The sequence below is a fragment of the Opisthocomus hoazin genome, chromosome 5 (genome assembly GCF_030867145.1).
Source record: "Opisthocomus hoazin isolate bOpiHoa1 chromosome 5, bOpiHoa1.hap1, whole genome shotgun sequence".
Lineage (NCBI taxonomy): Eukaryota > Metazoa > Chordata > Aves > Opisthocomiformes > Opisthocomidae > Opisthocomus > Opisthocomus hoazin.
The window spans coordinates 71,832,739-71,855,949 of NC_134418.1; the positions used below are offsets into that span (position 1 = coordinate 71,832,739).

Consider the following 23,211-nt stretch of genomic DNA (forward strand, 5'->3'; position numbering starts at 1 on the left):
ATGAATTGAACAACAGGTACCTCTCAGAGATTCTAAGTCTTCACGCAGATATAACTAGAGCAAATTAATCTTGATGCATGTTTCAGATGGTATCTTTGCAGCCATATGAAGTTCTATTTACTAAGGTGGAAGCGGCGTACTGTGCCAGCTAGCCCTCACGTCAAGCAGAGAAATGTATCCAGGGCACTAAAGAAGGTTAATATCTGAAGCAAAAACAGACAGTTCCTCATCTTTTGGCACAATACAAAATAAAATAAGCTCAATATAGGTCTATTACACACTATTCAATGCTTAAGAAAACTGTGTTTTCAACTACAGATCCAGTTACAGTAGAATCATTACAGTCTATGAAGTTACCTGGCCAGATAGAGAGTATGCCAAATTCTCAAATCCAAGAAGTCTTAGGTATCTGGTCAGCTTTTGTAGATGTGGTTTCTCCAAGAGATCTTGGTATTTTTCAAGGAGGATATGAATTCTCCTCATTACTTGAACAGCTTTACTTAAATCTTTAGACTTTTTACCTTTAAAAAAAAAAAGTCTATATTTATTTGAGAGCCAATTGTATCACTGGGAGTCTTCTGATATTAATTTTTAGAATGGATCTTATCCATCCAACCACATTTATGACAATTTAAATATGAATTTTATTTAAAGACAACTAGAAAAAGACAACCCACATTCCTATGACCTCTACAAGGAGTGCCACTGAAGACCAAGCACCCAAATAATTCTATCTGCTTTTGCACACTCACCTATAAAATGGAGTCATACTTCTGACATTTGCACAATAACTGAGCTCCCCCATTTCACCTTCCTGACCCGCACCTATGTTAGTCAGTCTTATTAGTAACACATTTCACTCCAATGTCTACAACTCTCTTCAACACGTCTAGAGCAGCGTGTGTTTAGACTCTCCTCACTGAGGGTATGGACTGAACCAGTTAATTCTGGTGAAACAGGAGGCCACTGACCATGGTAGCACAAATTTTTGCGCAAATCATCACCATTCACACTGTGAGCTAACCACCTCAGCTAATTAAACAATCCACTGCAATATAGATACCTTTTAGTGTGCATGATACATAATCATTAAAGAAATATACAACAAAATAAAATTTTTATGTATGCAAAGTTTACAAAGCAGGAAAACAGCTACAATCTCATTTCATTGGATACTTCACGGCTGACTGAAAGGATCTTGAAATTGCAAAAGGGAACCAGAGCCTGATAATACTTACAAACACCTTCCATGCTCCTGAAACAGGGCTGTATTTACACGTCTTTATCCCAGCTGAGAATGTCCAAAGTCACGCACTCTCTTGGTTAAAGAGAGTGGAAGTTGAATACTGAGCACAAATTTGGCTATCGTACCTTGCTCTCTGCAGTGTTCCTTCCATACTTCTAAGCAGGTAGACAGTCCTGTCATTTCTACGCTGAACTTCACAGATTTAAGAGTCTTGAGGAACTTCTCCAATTTATTTATTCCAACAATCACATTTGCTTTTATTTCCTTTTCAGTTTGTATACACAAAGCTTTCCATTGCTCCTGTTCTTTTTCTTCCTTAATTTTTAGTCGCCTGTTGTTTTCCTCTGCAATTTCTTCCGCTTTACTTTTCTATCCGATAAAATGAAGATATTTAGAACTAACTATCACTGTGTGCAAGCATCTTCTAAAAAAGTTAATTTTCAAGGAGACATAATTTCTGAATCTCAGTAGAAATTGCTTGAAAGAGGTTCCCTAAGCTTCATTTTTAGTCAGTATAAAGCTTCACAAGTAGTATAACAAAGCACAACTGTGGAAAAATAAAATACTAGATGTCTGAAAGTTAAATTTCAAGCTTTTATTTTATACATGGTTAACAGTAATTCTGATCACACTGAGATGCTTTTCAATAAGTTAAATACGAGTTCAACCTTACTTCAAGTTAAGAAAGTTATTTTATATACAGACTTTTACAGGTAACTCAACAGGCTATAATCTGTAATCCATAGTACAGTCTATTATGAAATATTACTCAAATTACTATTGCTCAGTATTATTCATAAGCATGCAAGTACATGCTACATACCATGTGATGTCTGACAATGTTCACATAGTTAGGATTAACTGCAATATTTACAGGATCCTTCACAGAGAATGCTTCCAAATAGTGCAAGGAAATAAATAACTGAATAATGTTTTTTTAGTATTTCTCAATAGTTTCTTAAAGTAAAATTAAATTAATGAACTCCAGTTTCCTTCACTCCACATTATAACACTGGCCATCAGCCAAAATCTATCAGCCTTTACAGAGCTCAAATTTACTATTTTTTTTTTATTTACTTGTGCCTGTTTAAATATAATCACTTATCAGTACTCCTAACTAGGCACAAAAATGCTTTTGCCAATTTGCTAACTTATTTTGAAGTACAAAGGCAATTTAAATTTCTTCAGCTGAAAACTACTAGTGTTTATATTCAGAATATAAAACTTCAGCTGTGGGACTCATATAGTAGAAATCCTTTCCTGGATAACAGAAAAACATATTTGGAAAGAGCAACTTGAATATACTTACAGGCTTTTTTTGTGTCTTTTTCACAGCAGAATTAGCATTCCTTGACACATGCTCTTGATGTACAATAAGTCTGGAAGCGCCGTCTTCCAAAGTGCTTCCATAAAAATGATGAAAAGTCTGTAAATTTTGTATCTGTCTTCTTTCTTCTGGATCTTTGGATTTTGCTGCAAACAAATATAATTGATTACAAACCACTCTGCACTCTGATAGAATTCCAGCCTCATCTATTTCCAGGAGAAGGTACCTGGGTAATGCATAAATTTCCTAAAAATTCCTCATTGACCTAAAGGCCAAAATCACATTTTGAAAGAGGCTGGCTACTAAGACTCACTGAAACCCAACAGTACTTTGCATTGTCTGAGAGACAGGCAATAGACTCAAATTCAACCTACTTTAGGCACACGTTAAAAAAACTGCAAAACTTAACAAGCAGGACATCTGGAAAGAAATTATTAGCTGTTTGACCAAAATGTCTAGGCTTCTCACATAGTCCATTCAAATAAGGAAGGTGTCTTCCAAAGGCAATTCAGATGATCAGAAAGAGACCTCTTCCCATCAAAACAAGACTCTGTCATCAGAACATAAATAAATAAAGCTGCTGGAAGAACACTTCTGCTAGCCAGTGGAAGATACTGAACTGAGCACATGGATACTTCCACACTCAAGGCTAGGTATTTCTCTCTGCCCCAATATCAAAACAATGAGTCAGTTTCTGAGTGTGAAGACCCATCTCAGAAGATCTGTTTTTCACAATGCCTAGATGACACATGCCAGCATTCAGAGTATTCATGCAAGGTACGCAAGAGAGAAGGCCCTCTCTTCAGCTGGAGTGGACAAAAACCTTGAACTCCAACATTATGGAAGGTGCTGTAGCTACTGTTCTGCAGGTTATGCTCTCCAAACTTCCCATTGAAATCACAGTGCACAGAAGAATGCAAAAAATCATCCAGTCAGAAAGATGAGCAGATGGAACCCCGGTTTCATAGGTCAAGTGGCGCAAATACCTACTCAGGAAACAACATTTCTAAGTCTCTGAATTAAAACCGTAAGCAAGACTGGAAGTACCAACAGTAATCCATGACTTCTCAACTCCTGGCAGGTTTTTCACAGTTTAATCCACTGCATGAAAGTTTTGTGTACTTGCTGGTACATACTGTATTGTATATTTCATTTAATGTGAACATGCAAATCTAAGACCAAAACTAAGTCCATGTTTTTTTTTTCCTTAGTATCTCAAACTGGAAAAAACTCAGAGGAAACTATAACGCATAATATCAAGAATTAGGATACAAACAACTTTTGTTAACTTCTGTGCTGGTTTTAGTGGGATAGAGTTAAATTTCTTCATAGTGTCTAGTACAGGGCTATATTTTGGATTTGTGCTGGAAACAGTGTTGATAGCATGGGGATGTTTTAGTTGTTGCTGAGCCGTGCTTACACAGCATCAAGGCCTTTTCTGCCTCTCACCCCACCCCACCAGAAAGTGGGCTGGGGGTGCACAAGAAGCTGGGAGGGGACACAGCTGGCAGAGCTGACCCCAACTGACTGAAGGGGTATTCCATGACATACGACATCACGCTCAGCATATAAAGCTGGGGGAAAAAGAAGGAAGTAGGGGACATTTGGAGTGATGGCATTTGTCTTCCCAAGTAACTGTTATGTGTGAAGGAGCCCTGCTTTCCTGAAGCTGCCTGAACACCTGCCTGCTGATGGGAAGTAATGAATGAATTCCTCAATTTGCTTTGTTTGCGTGCACAGCTTTTGCTTTACCTATTAAACTGTCTTTATCTCAACCCATGAGCTTTCTCACTTTCACCCTTCCAATTCTCTCCCCCGTCCTGCTGGGGGGGTAGGGGAAGCAAGCAAGCAGCTGTGCGATGCTTAGCTGCCAGCTGGGATTAAACCACGACTTCTTTTACTTCTTATTTTAATTCCATTCTCAAAAGATAAGGTTGGCTATGCGTGCTCTGTGCCAACACATGAGCAGATTTTACACGTGTATGGATGTGCTTACCAAGCATTATCCAAACTATATATTTAAACATTAAACTGCACACATACATACAGTTTGCTTATACAAACCTGTGAAGAATTTCACAAGCAAAAGGGAATGTATCATGAACATCTGACCACATGTGCTTATTCTGTTATACTCGTTGGAGCTATTTAAGATAATACACAATGCATACACATAATACACAGGCACATCAGTTTAAAGATAATTTAGCTATTGCAGTAGCTTTAGTATTTACAAAGTTGCAAATATTTTCTGAAATGAGGAGTCCGTCTTCAAAATCACGATAACCTTTACAACACTGTTCTAGCCAACACAGACACGTGGGCTTCGTGTTAGTTTTTCTTACCATCAGCATTGCACCGTACTCGCTCATATTCTTCAGTCAAAGGTCTGCAAGAATGCCAGTGAAGAAGCTCATCAAATTTCTTGTAGTTAATAAGTGAAGTAACTGCAGGATCAGTGCTGAAATATACAAACATTAAACACAGCAGAAATTAAGTGTGTTTTCAGCATCTGTAATGAAACATTCAAAAGATTAAAAAGCTGGGTATTTATCAAAACACAATTTTACTGTGGCAGAAAACCAACATAGGGTTTAATTCCACTCCAAATATAGTGTGTCAAGATAGCCTCAGTTTTTCAGAAAGAATTACTAATAAAGTAAAACTCCCTTTTTTCACTTATTTTCATACAGATTAATCACAGAACGCAATGTAACTACATAACTTGCATACCGGCTGAAAAATATCAATTGCGCAGCACAAAACCCACTTCCACAGGTAGCAGAGCAAATGTAAAGGATAAGGCCTTCTTACTTTTTTTCAGAATTTTTATTTATTGTTTTTCTTTTCCTGAAATCAATTTGAGCTTTGTAATTTAGGATAAGGCCTTTCAAATACAAATTGTACATTTAGAAAAACAATTCCAGAATGTAGAATAAGAATCAAAGCCTATAATGCAAACAAGTAACTGTATAAGAAAATATGGATATATTGACTCTTACCCATTCTTGTTCTGAACTTTCTGTTAATATTTACACCAGTACATGTAAATGTGAAATTTTACCCAGTGACAGCAAAAGCACTTCTACATTTGTACGAATTGAGCATAATACAGATGTAAAGCAGAGGGGAGCAGAAAATAATTCCATATAATGTTTTTTCATTAGAATAAAACTCAAATATGTACCTTTCTAAAACAGGCAGGTCCTTCAAAACATCTCCAGCATATTCTTTAAAAAGATCAGATTTCACTGAGATTAGCCCAATGTTAGGAATTTTTTCTTCATAGTCTTTACAGCGCAAAAAATAATTAATATTGTTTAATTAAGAATATTTATTATTGCATATCATACTTAAAAATTCTGTCAAGTTACATTATAAATTAAATTCTATAAAGTAAAATTTGCTAAAACTAAGCATTTCACTAGTTCCCTTTTTCCTGTTTCTTCTCAAGGATGAGAAGACGAATGAAGCGGACATCATTATTGCTTCTGAGTAGATATTCTCAGAATCCATTTTAGACACCTATGCTAGCTTTCTGAATGCTACAACCCATACCATCTCACAGGCATCTAGTTTCCTGCACTGATTCCATAAAGACCACAGCCTCCTAAATATGTACTTTCAACTGCACTTACGTTAGATGACTACAGATGACATAACATTGTGCTTCCTTCCCATGTTTGAAGTCTAGCCACAATTTCAGTCTTCAAGGTCTCCAAAGGAGATACAGAAACAGGCAACACAAATGCTGTGCCAGAAGATGCCTTAATGTCCAAAAGATAACAAAGAAACTATCTTTTTTTGCCTGCTAGAGCCCACCTTGCCCATTTGACATCTTTGAAACCAGATGAAGAACACTCACAAGCTTAAGTAGAAATATATTCCAGCCTTTACTGAATTTCTTACCAACTGTCTCTTCTAAAGATTTATACAATTTGACAGGTTTAAAATGAGCATTGGAAGGTTGTAACATAACTGGTTCTCAAGAAATGTCACATATCAGGCAAAAATCTCTACCTACTAGTTTCAGATATCCAGAAGAGGTCTTGTACATGAAGGAAGAAAACAAACAATCTGAGCCAACTATGCACTTTCCCAGTTATGGGCTACTACACAGGACAATGGTGTAATTTAAGACACTTTTAGACAATTCACATTTCTACACCCTCCAAAGATTGCAATGTGAGCTACAGTGATGGCTGGACTCTCTACCACTAGGGCAAAAATTCTATATTTCACTTAATTTGCTGCTCCCATGCCCAATACGCCATGTCAACATGTGCAAAGATGTTCTTCAGAGACAGTCTCCCTGCAGCATAATCATTAATTATGAGTAATTATTGTGCGTTTTACTATTATTTGTATTGCACTAATCATAATGTTTTTTGCAATACATGCAATAGATTTGGGCTAGCAATCACAGAACTAAACCCAATTCCTACTGAAGTCAAAAACAGTACTTGTGCTGTCTATAGTGGAGTCAGAATTTCACCCATAAGGCCTGGTCAGACTTATTTTTACATTACCTGCAAGTTTTGCTAGTGGGTTGAAAGGAAGGAGGAGAGGATCCATGAAGCATGGGTTAGATTCGTGATCAGGATAAAATCAGATCACTACTCCTAGAACTTTCAGTGATAATAATGAAGATCATGCTTCTAACTCTTTAATTTATGGAGTTGTCAGTACCTCTAAATAATGTCTGTTTCTGTTCAAGAAATAGTTCGGAGGTCTTTCGTATTGGGAAGGCATCTCCAAAACTGTAATTCGCAGCCAATGTCGTCACAGTGTTCCATAAACATTGGTATTCACTCTCCATTTCTTTCCCCAATTCCTTTTTGAACTCTAATCCTGCGGAAGGAGGGAGGGAAGGAAGGAGGGATGGACGGAAGGAGGAAAGGACGGAAGGAAGGAAAAAAGAAAAAAAAGGCACTTGAAAATTAAGTTTCCTCAAACAGATCCTACCTATTCACCTATGCAGCGTCAGGCACAAAGACTTGGGTCCTATCCAAGGTCTTTGATCATTAGAACAAATTAGAACAGAACGTTGTACATTCACAGTTTTTAATAGCCCAGGGTATAAGTAACTAAATGTAATGAGAAGATGCATTTTGGAAAAAACACCAGATTTAGATGGTCTGTGGAAGTCTGCAAGCTCCACAGCTAAAGAAGAATTTCTCTCACCTTTGCCTCCTGCAGGGTAGGATCCTGAATTGGTAATTGTTTTTTTAGTGCCCAATAACAGGTATCATTATAAAAAGAACTGTTTCGTATTCCTAATTTATATTTCCTTTAAAAGTTCCTCTACACTTGCTTTACTGAGGTACATACAGGACATCTTATGACTAGATTTATGTAGAAAGGATTCTGGTTTACTATCACACTCAAGGCAGAGGATTTCAGTTAAACAGAATTACTCTGAAAAAACATTTGCTACAAATCCTCTTCCATACTTTCTTGCTCTGTCAGCTTTTGTAACTTTCTTGTGAATCTTAACACATCTGACAGTGTTCTTAAAGCTCCAGCTCCCAAATGAATGTATTTATAAGACAATACATGAATTTGTCTGAATCAATCTCATCTGAAATTAAAAATATTATCCAATATCATAGTAGGGTTAGAATCTAGTTTCCATTCTGACTGTGTTGCACTAAGACAAAATGAAATGGATAGAAAACTGACTAAAAACCAAATGGTTGAGAATACCAAATAACAGTGATCCAGAGATCTTACTACCTATGCTATATCACTCTTCCTTTGCGTAAGTACAGGTGGCACATCAAAGATATAACATGGTAAATTATTCTGAATGAGTACTGGGGAAAGAAACTTTCACATGTGATTTTCTAGATTTGGCTATAGAAAAAAGTTTCCCTATTATTACATAAAATGTATCCATTATTATATGAGTAATTAGAAAATTATGTTCATTTCTGCTTGTACAAGCAGTTTCATTCTCATTTTGCAGCTTAATAAAGTTAGAAATTTAAGAAAGCAAACTGTTCAACAAATACAAAAACCTTCAGTGTATTCGACCTCATAGTAATGTGCAAGATTTATGAGCAGTGAATCATCATTTAAGTCAGGCAGGTAAGTTAAATCCAATTTCCAATCGTTTGTATTAGTTAGCTGTGTCAGAGCAAAATGTGTACACAACTGTTGCTGTTAAAATAAAGCAAAGAATTAATTCTTATGGAGAACCTTTTCATGTGGAGGGATCAAAGCATCTCCAAAGCAAGGTTAACTACCACAGATTCTACTGACATGAAAAATAACACACTGTTTACTTGACTTCTCTGTGATCAGGAAACTGCCTTCACTGTTCCCCTTCACTGTAATAACCAAATCTAAACAATAAAAAGGTCTGCCATCAAACTTCCGATACTGGATAAGACCAAAAGGTCCATGTAGCCCAGCACCCTAACCCTACACTGGGCAACCAGAGATGTCTAAGAAGAGGTCAAGTATGGAGATATTGCCCAAACATTCTCCTAACCCCACTGATTCATGGTTCACAAGATTCCTGAACCAGCTAAGTTTTGTTTCCAGCAGGTATATTACATTCTTTGATCTCATCAGATGACTAAAGTAGCATATACACAAAAATTAAGATTGAAATGCCAGTTGCACTTGATAACAGGGGAAGTAAGACAGTGCTACACATACCATTTTTATTAATGGTAGAATTTGCTTAGTCCAGTAGGATTTCATGACCCTAATCTGATCTCTCTGTGAAAGAGGCATATGAAGAAGAAAAGCCACTGTAAGACATTGCATTCTACAGAGGTCAGCTGCTGCTTCTGGAGATAGGGGGTTACTTCTTCCCTGTTGAGAGATGACAGATAAAAAGTTGACCACGTCCTTCAGTGAAATAATTGTGTTCACTTCTACTTAATTCAGTGGTGTGTACTTCGTTAGAGCAGCTAATAATTTTGATCTATTTAAACAATTTGTGTATTGTAATTACTTGTAGATGCACTTATTTCAAAATGAACGTTCTTGTAGTGCTGGTAGATGCAGATCAGTTACAATATAAAAAAAAAATTTCTTTTCCAAAAAGAATATGACTATGAAAATCAAGACAAAACTTAAGAACAATTGTCAGTGTGTCTGGCTAGAAACGTTATTATTTTAAGAGGAAAAGTTAATATCTAGATATAGGCCTATGCTCTTCTCTCAACTGCACAGCAAAAAGTCTGTACAGAAATCCAGCTGTGCTGACCACTTGTAGTCATCCTGTAGTCCACCAAATATGTGTGTGTCCCCTATTACTGATATATTGTGTCTGTGTTAACTTGATGATAATATAAGGTTTGTAGTACGGTCACGAAAAAGATGTCATGACTGCATCTAGAAAGAAAACGTTTTTTCTGAAATGTCTTGCTAACTTCAGGGAAAGCGTATTCTTCTGCAAAAGCCAGTACGTCCCTGAACGTTAGGAAAATAAAAATAATGAGCGCAACGAAGTAATTGCTCCTAAGGTAAAACTTTCCCCAGGAACACCCACAGTGGCAGGGGGCACAGTGCCACCCACAGACAGACCGTGCTCCTTTGGAAAAGCTGTGGCTGCAGTAATCACCTGAACCAGACCACTAACGGAGTGCAGTCACAAAGAAAGCAGCCAGACCTCTCTCCAGCTTGGGATCTAGAAGAACAGCCATCTCTCCTCTTAGCAAAATGTTTATGGTCACTGTGCTAAAAAAAATATTCAAAAAATTCTTATTCTTGCTGATTTCTTTGTCTTTGTTCCCATGGAAGTACATGCATTTTTCAACATGTTGCTGTGTATTTTTAATCCCACGGCACAAGCAAGAACACAGACCACACGCCGAATGTCAGATCCTTCAGGCCATAGTCGTTTCAACAGACAGACAGTCTGGTGAACCTGCAATCACAACATTATTAATAGCACAAATGACAGCTATAATAAAAATTAGAAAAAAAGGACAAGTGTTATCCTTTACAGAGTTCTGTCAGAAAAGGGAAAAAAAGAATATGAAAACTACAGAAGGAAAAGTGGGCACAATCGTTAGCAAAAATAGCTCTTTTTTGTTTTGTCCCTGAGGGAACTAACAGCCCTGGCTGTCCATGCCCAACTCCTGGGGCCTACTCCCACCTGCCCAGGGCCCCGTTTCAGCCCCTCGGGGCCATCAGTCCCTGTCCCAGCGATGCCACAGCGGTGCCAGTCTCCAGCTCCCCACAGCCCGACAGGCTGACAACCCGGTGGGGCCTCGGGGCTGGGGCAGTGGGACAGAGCCCGGCTACCGGGCCCTGCCCTGCCGCCTCCGGGAGAGCTCCCGTGGCCCAGGCCCCAAGGGAGCAGCCACCTGCCCTCGCTGTGCCCTGACGTTTTTCTGCTCCGGGGGTATCTAATTACTGAACTTGCCTCAGGAAAGATAATCATAATAAAACAAAATATTAGCAGCAGCCAGGCAGCCATGTTTCTAATGAATTTGAAATGCTTTCTAAGTAACACCACTTTTTTCTGGATTGAAAGAAATCAGCTTACTGGACCAGTATCATCCCCACTGACAGCTGAGGAAGCCTTGCTGCTGTTCTCTGCAGGAGAGTCACATTCACAACACTGCAGTGAAACTTAACATTCAGAAAAATGGCAGGGCTATGTTAGGCACTAAAAGTATCACATACACATAAAACCACCAAATTTTTAAGGTTAAAATATTGTAAAAAAAGATTAATGAATCCATCGCTCTAATCATGCAAGCACAGAACTTGCAACTGTAATCAAGCTCTTAAAAAACAAAAATTCCCAGATGGTGAATACTTTTATAGTTAGCAGAGCGTGGAAGCCTTGGCAGCTGCAACAGAGAGGTTTAGAGTTTGAGATGTCCCCACAGAGGAGGTTGCTGCGGGCAGCAGCCGCGGCTCTTGCCAGCCACTGCTAACATGTCCTCCCTCACCCTACCCTCGGGAGGCAGCTGCTGCCGTGGGGTGAGGCGATGGCCACAGCGCGCCAGGAGGGGAGCAGCCACAGCCCCCCCGGGTGGCTAAGGGTGCGTTTATGCCACAGACGGTGTTTTCTGCTGAATAGGCTGGTTCCATCATCTGCAAGATAAAAGGCAGTCACCGAGAGGGAAACATCCCTTCAGTGGCATCCCACCGATCAGCTTCCAGCTGAACCATCCTACTTTAGTGAACTTTAAAGAAACAATCAGCTTTGAGCTGCTGTGAAGAAGAGTGGACACAGAGTAGACCTTCTCAGACTCAGGGTGTCACTTCAGGATAAGGAAGAGAGCCCCCAGTTCTGGGTAGGAAAGAATATCAGGTAAAGGATTGGAGGAAGACAGTCAACCTGAGGAGAAAAAAGAAAAAGCATCAAAGAGGTCCAACTACCTCTTTTTGTATGCTGTCCAGACTCAGCGTGAGATGTTCATATGAACACACAAATAGTTCTTTGCACCTGACTAGGTTTTCACAGGCATGTCGCAGATCTTGTTCATACTAAGAAGTGCAGAAGTCAAAGTTATATGCAAAAGTCAATAGACACAATGCAACAAAGAGAAACCGTTCAGATATATAACAATCCTCAGCATCCAATAAACATCTATTCTAAATAAAAGTCCTTTAAAAATAACATTCCTGGTCTAAATGCTAGTCTCATCTCGCATATTACAAGTCAGCTAAGACATGTGACACTGAAGATATGGGAAAGGCTGTATTTGAGACTACCATATCTTAAGTGAACAAGGATGTGAAATGAGACTACGGAGAACAGGGCAGGAATTCGCCACAAATCACAATGTTTGCCTGTAAAGGATTTCAAGACTAGTAGATTAAAGATAGATAAAATGAGCCACCTATCAGTGCTTTATAATTTTAATATATACAATAAAATATTCATATTGAGATATATTAATTAAATCTGCTCAGTAGAACTAACACCATTATTGCAAACCAACAATGAAGTTGTGTAACTTACCTTTTGAAAAAATAATCTGTGTTTATACATATTCTGAACATGATATCCATAAACTCTAAGAATATCATACTCCTGCCCTGAAGCAAGCACAATGTTGATTTTCTTTGACAATGAATGAGCAATTAAAATAGATAAATAGTCTGTCTGGAGAGAGGTCAGTCCTATGTCAGATACCATGATGAAGTAAGGATAGCTCTTCTTCAGGAAAATCTCCCATCTGGATGATAAACAATTGGAAAATTCTGTATGAACAGCGGTGCCTGTGTTATGCCTCAGGTGCTCTATTAATGCAGTACATAAGAAAAGAAAATGAGGATATGGAAAGTATATCTGTCCTGCATCCTGTGGGAAATAAAAACAATGAAATTATTCGGTTACATTTGTTGACACAACAAACAGTTTCCTAATCCTGACTGGAATCAAGCAGTTGCTTTTGAAGGAGTGCAGTGGTTTAAACAGCAAACAAACGTTATTTGTTCAGTACCTTGAAGAAAACAATGACGTATTTGGCTCCTTTTTCAGTGAAATCCTGCAGGAAGCATTCAATTTGGTAGAAGAAGTTCAGATACTGTGTTTCCTTGTCTGAAAACATAAGTATTAAGGAATCCCCATCTATCACAAAGAATTCAGACTCAACAAAGTCTTTCAACAGACTGACATACCTGAAAGAAAAAGAAAAAGCATGTACATAACATTACTCCAAGAAAAGTTGGGGACACGGGACAGAAGAAATTTGCTCACTAATACATTTTAAAATAAATGTTTCTGTTAATTAAATCAATAGCAACTCATCTTCCTTGGATCTAAGGTTAGTCCTAAATAGCTTGCAATCCTTTCAGTTATTGAATGCACTAGCAATTGTCTCCTTTACAACTCTGGATATTTTTGTATCTGAGGCACCTGAGGCTTTGGTGACTTATGTGGCATCTCTTGTCCATCATTGCTTATGCAGAAAGTGTTATCTGTTCTGTAAGAAATACCCCACAGGAGATAACCACAAAACATATTTTAAGAGCCTTCCTGCCTGAGTTTTCAGTTAAAATTAGCAAGTAGGTTATCAACAACTATCATGACAAGGACAACTACCTCCCTCATCTAAGGAATGTCTGTGGCAGGAAAAATACCTTAACAGCAAGAGGAATCCAATCACAATACATCCCTTCAAGAGACCAAAGAATTAAAAGACTTCTTCATCCCCTTCGCATTTCAGAAAACTATGAAAGTTGGTAACATTTGCATTAATTGGTCTTAGGTCAAAACTTGAAACAAATCCTCTTCACTGAAGATGGCAAAAAGAAACAGGCAGCAACTCATTAGTTTTTAATACATCCTAGGAACTGACTGTGTTCTCCGGTTATTTAAGAATCCATGAAAGTCCAGGGACAGGATGTTTTACCCAGGACAGACCAAGATGTCAGAAGAACTTTTGCAGGTCCAGATGAAGAAGGGGCAAGCCCTTCTAGTAAGGGTTCTCTTCTTTCATGTTTGTCTATTACATACTACACTGTATATTGCATATTACAATACTAACGCATATTATAAGAACATTCATACTCTAATGGTAAGAACGTGCTTGTTTTCTTCAAGGCTGTCAAAAATGCCCAATACACATCACTTTAGATCCACATCTGGGAAGATTCCGCTTTCCCTTCTGGCTGGGATCAAGAGCCTCTGGTTTACAGGCCCAGGTTTTTATCTGACGCAATGAGTAGCCCTCCATGAACAAAAACTACGTAAACTTCTAATACTTTTAAATTGTCTGCCTTTAATTAATAAAAATCTCTTTAGCATGTCAGCTCTAGAATGCAGAGTAGTAGACACTTTGTTGTCAATATGAACAGCACTATTGCTAATCTTTCTCCATACCAAACCGGGAAAGGAATCAGAATCTGAAGATGCAGAAGATCATGCATGAGAACTGACGTGCAAAACCACAGAAAGTATATATGAAAAGGAAAATTTTGTAGGAAAACTGTTTTAAACGGTGTAAAAGAGTAGCCTTAAAACGTGAGGAAACATGCTCAAAAAAAGCATGACAGTGAATTTAAAGAATAAATAACAATAGTTAAAAGAAATTGTAGATCAGTTCCTAAAACGTGTAGACAATCCCTACCCTTTGGGCAGATTTTCTATTATATTAAGAATCTTCCTTCATGTGGCTGAATGAAAACCTAAGTATCGCTTAGGTCTCCTGGTTTTCCACAAAACTAGGTGGTGAGCACACAGCTTCTTTCTCTAAGGGGCACTACACTGTGATGTCTACTTCGTTCAGATAAACTATTTTTATTATCATTTTTTACATTTCTTTCCATGAACCCCACTGTACTTACTGAGCTCTTGATAGGGATGCCCAAATGTGTAGCCTCAACTTCTTCAGAAATTCAACATGTTTCCTTATTTCTAAAATAACCACATAAACGGTTACTGACAGAACCATATAACCATAACTCATCAATTAATTACAAAAGAGCCAAAAAGTAAGATACTGCAATAAAAGCCACAGACATGAGAATAAGCTAGTAACAGCTCCTCACCAGGGCTTTGGGAATTACGTTTGTTCTGGAGAACTCTGAAATCTTTGCCTTCAGTTTGTGATGCCTGCTGTATCTCTTCTTCAGTGTCTGAGATACTGTAAGTGTTACTGTAATCTGGGTCTTCTGCTTCTTTTTCTCTATCTTTCTCTTCTTTAAGCATCTGCATAACAACTGCTTCCTCTTTGTCACTGGTCTCCTCCTCCTCATCACTGTTACTTGTAATCCCAGGCTCTTTATCTTCCTTTGTTGGAATGAAGCCCATTTTCACACTGCCGCTACACTCACTATCATTATCACCACTACTAGCATCCGCACTGGCATCATTATGAACAACTTTCTTCAAATTATATCCTGTAGAATCCATCACAGATCTTGATTCTGTCATAAAAAAAAAGAAAACTCTAAGTAATCAAGAGATAATTTTCAAGAAATATGGTATGTTCTGAGGCTTTAACCATTAAATTATCTACTTCATAATCACACTGGAATAAAACATCAAGAAAAATCAGAAAGCATTTTGCGAACATCCCTGTGAGACATATTTTCATTTAAAAATCAATAAATATTTTTATGGGCTATAAGGAAAACATCAGCTTTTGTCTTAAAATTTACTAAACAGGAGCATTACATATCTGCTTTGCGTTTTGCATGAAAGGATCCTTGGAGGGGTTAGTCATAATTTGCTATGTTAGCTGTATCTACATGGCATGCTCCAAGCAATGATCCACTTTCCCTGGCCCAGGTGACTTGTAACCACACTGTTCATGCTAGTCCAGTCACAAGTAAGCACGCCACAACATCTTCATTGCATGATGGAGATAATCATGGTTTGGTATTAATCATACTTTTAAATTCAGTTTTAGCTTTTTTCTTCTTTTTTTTCAAAGGTAGACTTCTCTACTCTTGAGTGAGTATAGAACTGTAATGGTTAGGGTAACTCCACACTTACGAGGTCACTGTGTTGAGTTCTTTTGAGCTAAAGAACAAACCAGCAGCTTGGGATAACCCTGCAGAGTCCCTGCATCAACTCAGTTCTTCTGAACTTCAATTTTGTTTCGTTTCCATTCAGGTAACAGCCTTATGCAGCATTTATTGCTGCAGTATGGACCATTGCAATATTCATATGCCTTAGATATGGTTATCCTTCATTTTCCTGAGACCATAAAAGGACTATTTCATCTTTAGATGTCATTTTTAGTCTTGTAACCTTTCTTAAAAAAAACTAACAAAAGAAACTAAAGTGCAAACTCCATTTTTCAGAATTCACAAACTCAAAACTAAGCTTCAATTTTCTTTTTGATTTTCACCTTGCATTAAATGCCTAGTAAATGAAGTTGCAGAAAAAAAACCACCAAAAATACATTTTTATTATCTACTTGTAAAATGCTGTACACAGTATGTTATATTACAGTAGTGTGATTAAAGTAACTTTACAGTTGAACTTCAACACCTATTTTCACGAAATGCAAGCTATTTACATACATATAGCTATATAAAGTCACCTTTTGTGTACCTGCATACATACCGTTTGTCAAGGCAGCAATAAACCTGGAACTCTTCTCCAACGTCTTACCTAAATTGAAAAAGATGTTATCAAAAGCTTGAGAACACCATTCTGGCATGAATCACAAATTTTTGCATGCTGAAATCGTGGCTTACCTAGAAAATGGCCGCCATTGCATCAGGAATCTCCTAGGCAAGCGTGACTTTCCACATCTGAAAATGTAAAGCCAGCCATTCTCAAAGAAAGCAAAACTATATGTACATACTCATGGACAGAATGCTATACTTCCTTTCAAAAAAAAGGCTTAAATACTTTGCTACATTGGTGCTTTTTCTGCAATGCACACGTTGACATCTGAGGTGCCTGGGGCTACAGAGTGAGCAGAGGCAGCCAGGTGGCTCTGAAACTCTGCCAGCACCCCTGTTGCCCCTCCACCCTGGAGGGTGCTCCCTTGAACCCACAAACTCCCAGATGTCTCCCTGTATGCTGCCCAGCCACCTCCTCCACCCCTAACCCAACTGCAACCCTAATGCAAACCCCAACTGCAGCTCCAGCACCGTGCCTAAACCCAGCCACAGCCCCCCCAGCCCCAGCCCCAGCCTCGGGCCCCAACCCTACTCACAGCACCTAACGCAGCCCCGGCCCGCACCTGCCGGGCCTGCCTTTATGGCGCTGCCGGCGGGCGGCCGCGGGGCCGGGTCGGGATCGGGCCCTCCCGCCGCACCCAACCCGCCAGCTTTCGGTTTCCATTCCCGGCGTGGCCCGGCTGTCCAGGTCAGGTTTCCTTTCCTCGGAGAACCGTGTCCCTGAACACAGCCCTGGGAAGTACCAGCAGTGTTTCCTTGCTGGCACTGAATTATGCGTTTCAGTCACGGCGGCTTCAGCTAACGGGCCCAGGGCCGTGAGACCGGCGTTGCTTAACAACGTTGTTCATGCAGGGTGCACACACAGTGCAGAAAATATTAAATCCTATGTCTGTCTGTCTCTTTATTAACCATAATCTATTCTTCTACCAGCTTGTTTTCGTATAGTAGGAAATTCTATATGAAAATAAACTGAGAGATCTACTTTACAGAACGTTTCGGCATTCCCAGCAAACCCTTTAGCAGGAACAGCACTGGACTGCTATCACTTAGTTTAAAACAGTGAAACCTCGATTCGCAAGGGAACCTGGGTACCCAAGTGCTGTTGACACAGCATTCAGGAAAGCAGAGTTTAGGTATCAGATTGTCTTGGCGAGAAGTGAAAAGCCCAGCTCCTCATTAGCCCAGGACACGGCACAGAAAACCGCCGGGGTTACACACGTACGCGGTCTCCTCACGGATCCAGGCAGGTTTTCCACAGCCTCCCTGGGGGACAGCTGACACGTAACACTTGCTGTGTAAGCAGACCAGAGTCCTTTTCACATCCTGCATTTCCTTTGACACCTGAACAAAGATCCCAGGATCTCAGGAGAATGGTATCTTTTACAGTACAGTAACACACCCACAGTGCTCCAGCACATCAGACTTGTTTTGTTTAGCTAGCCAAGACAAGCCCCTGCTCTCTCCTCTCAGCACAGTTCCTATTTCTTGGGTAGGTAACAACCTGGGAAATAATTGGAACTCCTTATTTCCTCTCCTCAAATTAAATGGGAGATGATCCTTAGCCCAATGCTTCAACAGGTTTTAATACAACTTTTAATTAGGTCCTGAAGATGGACGTTTAGATTCAATTCTCCATCCCTTTGGATGATGCATTTTGATTCAGAAAAGTGTATTGTATGTCTGCTATTCACCTGACTAAACGGCAGATCAGCCACTTCACTTTCCTGAGGAAGCTGGTGCCACCTCCATGAAAACATATTTAAGAAAGAGCGAAAACACCACTCAGGCAGAGGAGGGGGGTTGTGAGGGATTAAAAAAAATAAGACTGAGAAACACTAGTGCAAACACCAAGGTCAGGTCCCCCCACGGAGGATCCTACACTGGAGCAGGTGGATACGCCCTGAAAGAACCGCAGCCTGTGGAAAGTCCACATCGGAGCAGGTTTGTCCTGAAGGACTGCAGTCCATGGAGAGGACTCACACTGGAGAAGAGTGTTAAGAAAAACTGTTACATCCTGAGAAACCTCCCCAACCCTCATTCCCCCTGTATCGCTCAGGGTATGGGGAGGGATAGAACAGTCAAGAATGAAGGAGTGAAGTTGACCCGAGCAAGGGGAGAGTGGGGCGAAGGTGTTGTCTGAAATTTCATTTTTTGTTTCTCACTACCAAAATCTATCTTAATTGGCAATACATTAAATAATTACTTTTCCCCAAGTCGAGTCTGTTTTGCCTGGGATGGTGACTGGTAAGCAGTCTCCCTGTCTTTGTGTTGACCCACAAGCTTTTGCATCCTCTCCCCGCTCCTGTTGAGGGAGGGGAGTGAGAGAAGAGCTGGGTGAGCATCTGGCAGTTGGCCAAGGTCAACGCACCACACTCTTTTCGATCTCTCTGCATAATACATGAGGCAAAAATGAAAGGGCTAGAAACAGATGCTTGAGATGAGGATCTGAGAGCCATTTTCTCAAGCATGAAGCACAGTGCCTAAAATCATCAAGCAGTTGGCAGTAACCATCTAGTATAGAAAAACAGCTGCAGAAATTTTAACTTGAGACATCTCACAAAGGCGAAGTTCAAACTGTAACCACGCAGCAATGGTAACTGGAGACCGACGAATGACCTGGTCCTGGCCGTGGGAAGGCCTAACTACAGAACCAGGTTAAACAATAGAAACAGGAATGCCAGAGATGGAATGACTCTGTATAAGGAAGAACAAATTTCTTTGTTGATAAAATGCCACAGTATTGATTTGTAATGATATGACTGCTGCTGGCACAAGCATGTATAAGGAACTGGCTCATGCCACATCTTTGCAGACTCCCTGAAGAACTGCTTAAGGCAGTAGGACTCTGTCCAAAGCATTGTCCATTAAATCACTTCATACTTAAGCACAAATGTGTATTTAATTCACCTCAAGTGGTACAATAAAAATTCCCCAACACTTACTTGAAGCTGTCAGGAGCTACCTATGTTAAGCTAAGCTAAGCTCTTTCCTTTAAAATAAATGCATAAATTCAAAATTTTGCATAAGTTGTGCCTCAACTCATTTTGGAATATAGACCTACATTCAATACATATGGTGGAAAGACTAGCACATGTCTGAATGCGAGAAAAATTTGACCCAAAGACTGAACGAAATATATGAATATTTTAATTTCTTTTGTTAACCTTACTGTACCAACACAAAGTACAGAAAGGAGTGATAAGAAATCTGGTAATGCTTTGATTATGTTTCAGACCGTAGTATGTGTAAAGGCCATAGCATAAGGAACCCTTTGCTTGTCCGCTCTAACACAAGCCACAGAACTTCAACCACATTTCTCAGAGGTCTCTTAAAGAAACACTGGAAAATGAAAGGAAAAAATTAAATGTGCACATGCTTTTATGTAGAAGAAAAATTATTCACTTAGTGTTAAGACAGACTTCTTATGAACAAACTAAAGTTTTTAAATAGGAACTATTCAGTGACCTAATCATTTTTATTCATATTTTTACTGTGCATTTTCTTATTGAACTTTCTAAACGGTGAAACTTTGGTCATGTTCATCCTGTCCATTTTTCCTGAAACTAATCATCATAGAGGGCTCTCCAATATCCAAATATTTCAGCTCAATTTCTTAAGATCAGCTAGATTTTGATACATTTCTATTCAGTTTATAGGAATAAGGAATGGGTCTCTCCCAGACTCTAGGGATTTGCATCTGCTCATAATGATTTACCCATTCATGTGAGATTCCTGAAGTGGGTTTGCAGCCCATTCTGCATGGACAAATTACTCTGCTTTCTAGCACAATGGTAAGCAAGGCACTAGAATAGGATCCCAACAGTGGTTTTGCTCTGGAGGTGTGAACAAGCACTGGAAAGCAGAGGCTAAGGAGACAAGCGGCTGATTGCATGTAAACAGATTGCTGGGCAGAACGCTCGACTAGCCATGCACCTGCACCTAATCAGCACAGGCTGCTCTGTCTGCTCTTTTAACTCCATTGCTAACCACCTTCCTGGGTGAGGGATGACCTGTTCTGTGTGCATATGGAGGTCTGAGTGCCAGTAACTGGTGTCAGACCATGGGTCACAGAGCTGCACGTGTCTGTGGAGCCAGAAACAGGAGTGAGTGAGGGTATGCAAGTCAGTGTGTGATCCCTAGTGACCATCAAGCCAAACCTGCCAGTAAGCAGGTTAGGTGGCCTGGGAGCCAGGTATGTGTGTCTCTAAGGGTGAGCTGCCTGGAGGAGCTGACTTCCTGCGATCCATACAGCAGTTTGTTGAAGTTACACAGTATGTCTGCTTATAAAAATAGAATATTTACCTACCAATTTCTAAAATGGGAAGTTAGTATTCTTGTTTCATATCAGCCATTCTAAAAGCAATCAATAGAAACTGACCAAAGTTCTTCTCTGTTTTGCTGTTGTACTCATTTAATCCAGTAGCAAAATCTTCTGGGAGATCATTACGTATTACCTAAAGAAAAACAAAATTGACATTTCTGTTTCTGAGCAGCCAGAAGAAAACATCAAACAGTATAATCAACTCAAATACAGTAACTGAAGATCAATATGATACAGCCAAAACAATCTAGCCAGTGCAGCTGCTGAGGAGCAGGGCCACTCCTGGCCGGTGGCACGGCTGAGCTGGCAATGCAGGGCAGAGCAGCAACCGTGCTGATGGGCACAGTCCCACTGTGCCAGAGGCCAGCAAGTGGGGCAGGGTGGTGACGGCAAAGGGGTCAAGTCAACAGCCCAGTCATCATCGGACAAAGTAAAAAGGCAAGGTCAACCCAGGAACCCCACACAGTAACTCAGGAACAAGGCCACAACAAGCCAGCTGCAACCAGACAGGGCTTAAATGGAGCCCCAGGGTTGGGGCAGAACAGGGGAGGGCTCCAGGTGAGGCTGGTCAGAGTGATTAACACCAATTGGTACACTCGGGTCCCTGACACTATCTGCCCTTAGGCTGAATTACTTTTCAAGCAAGTTTCAGTCTCTGTGTATTAACCTCCAAGAATCAAAGCTGACATAAAGCTAAGATCCATGTATTTTGCAGTTTTGAAGCACAGAATTTCAAAGCAAATCCATTCATCAGCTTCAGGATTATGCGGACACTTTTTTTTTGGTACTGTTTCTGGAGCTTACACTTGAACATGTGAGTTGGTACCTTCCTGACCTTGCAAATCTAGCGAAAGAGTACTTCAGAAAATGTGAATGTGTCTTCTATGCTGTGTGTTTCTTACTGATTACATAGGGAAGATGTTACTCCTCATTTCAGAAACTTATCATATGCTCAGTGAGAACAGTGTTAGACAGAATATCTTGGACTATGGTCCCTTTGTCATTGGTGATTGAGTGCTGGGAACTGTCTGGATTTTTAGACATTGTGTTCAAGAAAGCAGAAAGACAACACAATGGATCTGTTCCTAATATTACTTTCCTTATCTTATCTTTACAGATAAATATTTCTTACAGGAAAAAATCCTTTAGTACATGAGAAAAATCCTTAGGCTGTTGTCCATATTTTGTGAAATTTTGGCACGGGCTTCTAGCTGTTGTAGAAGCTCTTACTCTTTCAGAAAAGTGATATGCTTTCAAAGGACTCAAATACCTTCAAGGGATCATCGACTTATATGGTTTACATCTGAGAATATATTCTGAATCAACAGTTATGAGCACAGTTGCTGTCATGCTGACACTCTCAGTGATAAAATAATGTTGGATGTCTCTTGTCAGATTTCCAGCTATCATGTACTATCACGTAATCCACCTCTATTTGCTTTCCTTTATCGTAATCTTTAACACACTGTTAAAACATAATGGTGGTGTTAGGATGGTGATATTACAACTTACTGTCTATCTGATAATGTGGAATTCCTGACCTGCAAAGGAAATACAGCATTAACCTTAACCTTCTTTGAGAAAGATGTCAAATAAAGCACATGGGGGGGGGGGGAGCAGGGGGGGAAGAAAGTGCTAATTAGTAAATATTTAATCTCTATTCACCATTCAGCATTTCTGATGCAATTGAAGCACATGGAAAGTGACGTACATGGAAAATTTGGGGCCTGAACATCACAACTGGAAAGCTTTTGGACAGTAAAAGCAGTAACAACCAGTACAGCTTGACACGCAGTGATACAAGCTAAATGGCATAACATATTTGAAAAGGAATTAACCCTGCAAAGAACTCTGCATGATAGATATTTGTGCACAGATAGTATGTTGGGGCCACAAGAGTGTAAATGTAGAAATAATCCATTTGGTTATAGAAGAGAAATATGATGAAGACTTACCTCTTTCATAAAAAAATGCACAGAAAACAAAAAAGTAGTTTTAACATCTCTAAGCCTTTGGCTGTTTGAAGAACATAAATGAATGCTTCAGCAGTGACAAAACCTTGGAGAGAAAAATGCCTTAAATAATCTATCTCTAAAAAGTCTAAACAGATCATCCGCTAGTAATTAGCTGTTAGTTGTACAGTGATGATTTTCAGATGTCAGGGGAAAAGAAAAATAAAGTGAAAGATTGGGAAGGAGTGTCTTTTTTCCCTCTTCTCTTTCTATTTGGAACAGGGAGCATTATTCTGCAAAC

The 23,211-nt window shown here is 39.5% G+C and overlaps 1 protein-coding gene across 1 annotated transcript in view; it reads right to left on the reverse strand.

The window, feature by feature from the left end:
• The window catches only part of LOC104334805 (DExD/H-box helicase 60), a 46,900-nt gene extending 30,139 nt beyond the window's left edge, over window positions 1-16,761 (reverse strand). Inside the window, 17 exon segments of the mRNA XM_075420136.1 lie at window positions 221-230; window positions 358-521; window positions 1,372-1,615; window positions 2,556-2,719; window positions 4,919-5,034; window positions 5,761-5,863; window positions 7,263-7,424; window positions 8,594-8,735; window positions 9,240-9,403; window positions 10,302-10,458; window positions 11,928-12,035; window positions 12,514-12,855; window positions 12,998-13,175; window positions 14,844-14,913; window positions 15,048-15,425; window positions 16,573-16,620; window positions 16,707-16,761. Of these exon segments, the coding sequence (XP_075276251.1) occupies window positions 221-230; window positions 358-521; window positions 1,372-1,615; window positions 2,556-2,719; window positions 4,919-5,034; window positions 5,761-5,863; window positions 7,263-7,424; window positions 8,594-8,735; window positions 9,240-9,403; window positions 10,302-10,458; window positions 11,928-12,035; window positions 12,514-12,855; window positions 12,998-13,175; window positions 14,844-14,913; window positions 15,048-15,411 (2,488 nt within the window). The 5' untranslated portion in view covers window positions 15,412-15,425; window positions 16,573-16,620; window positions 16,707-16,761.
• Between the last annotated feature and the right edge of the window lie 6,450 nt (window positions 16,762-23,211).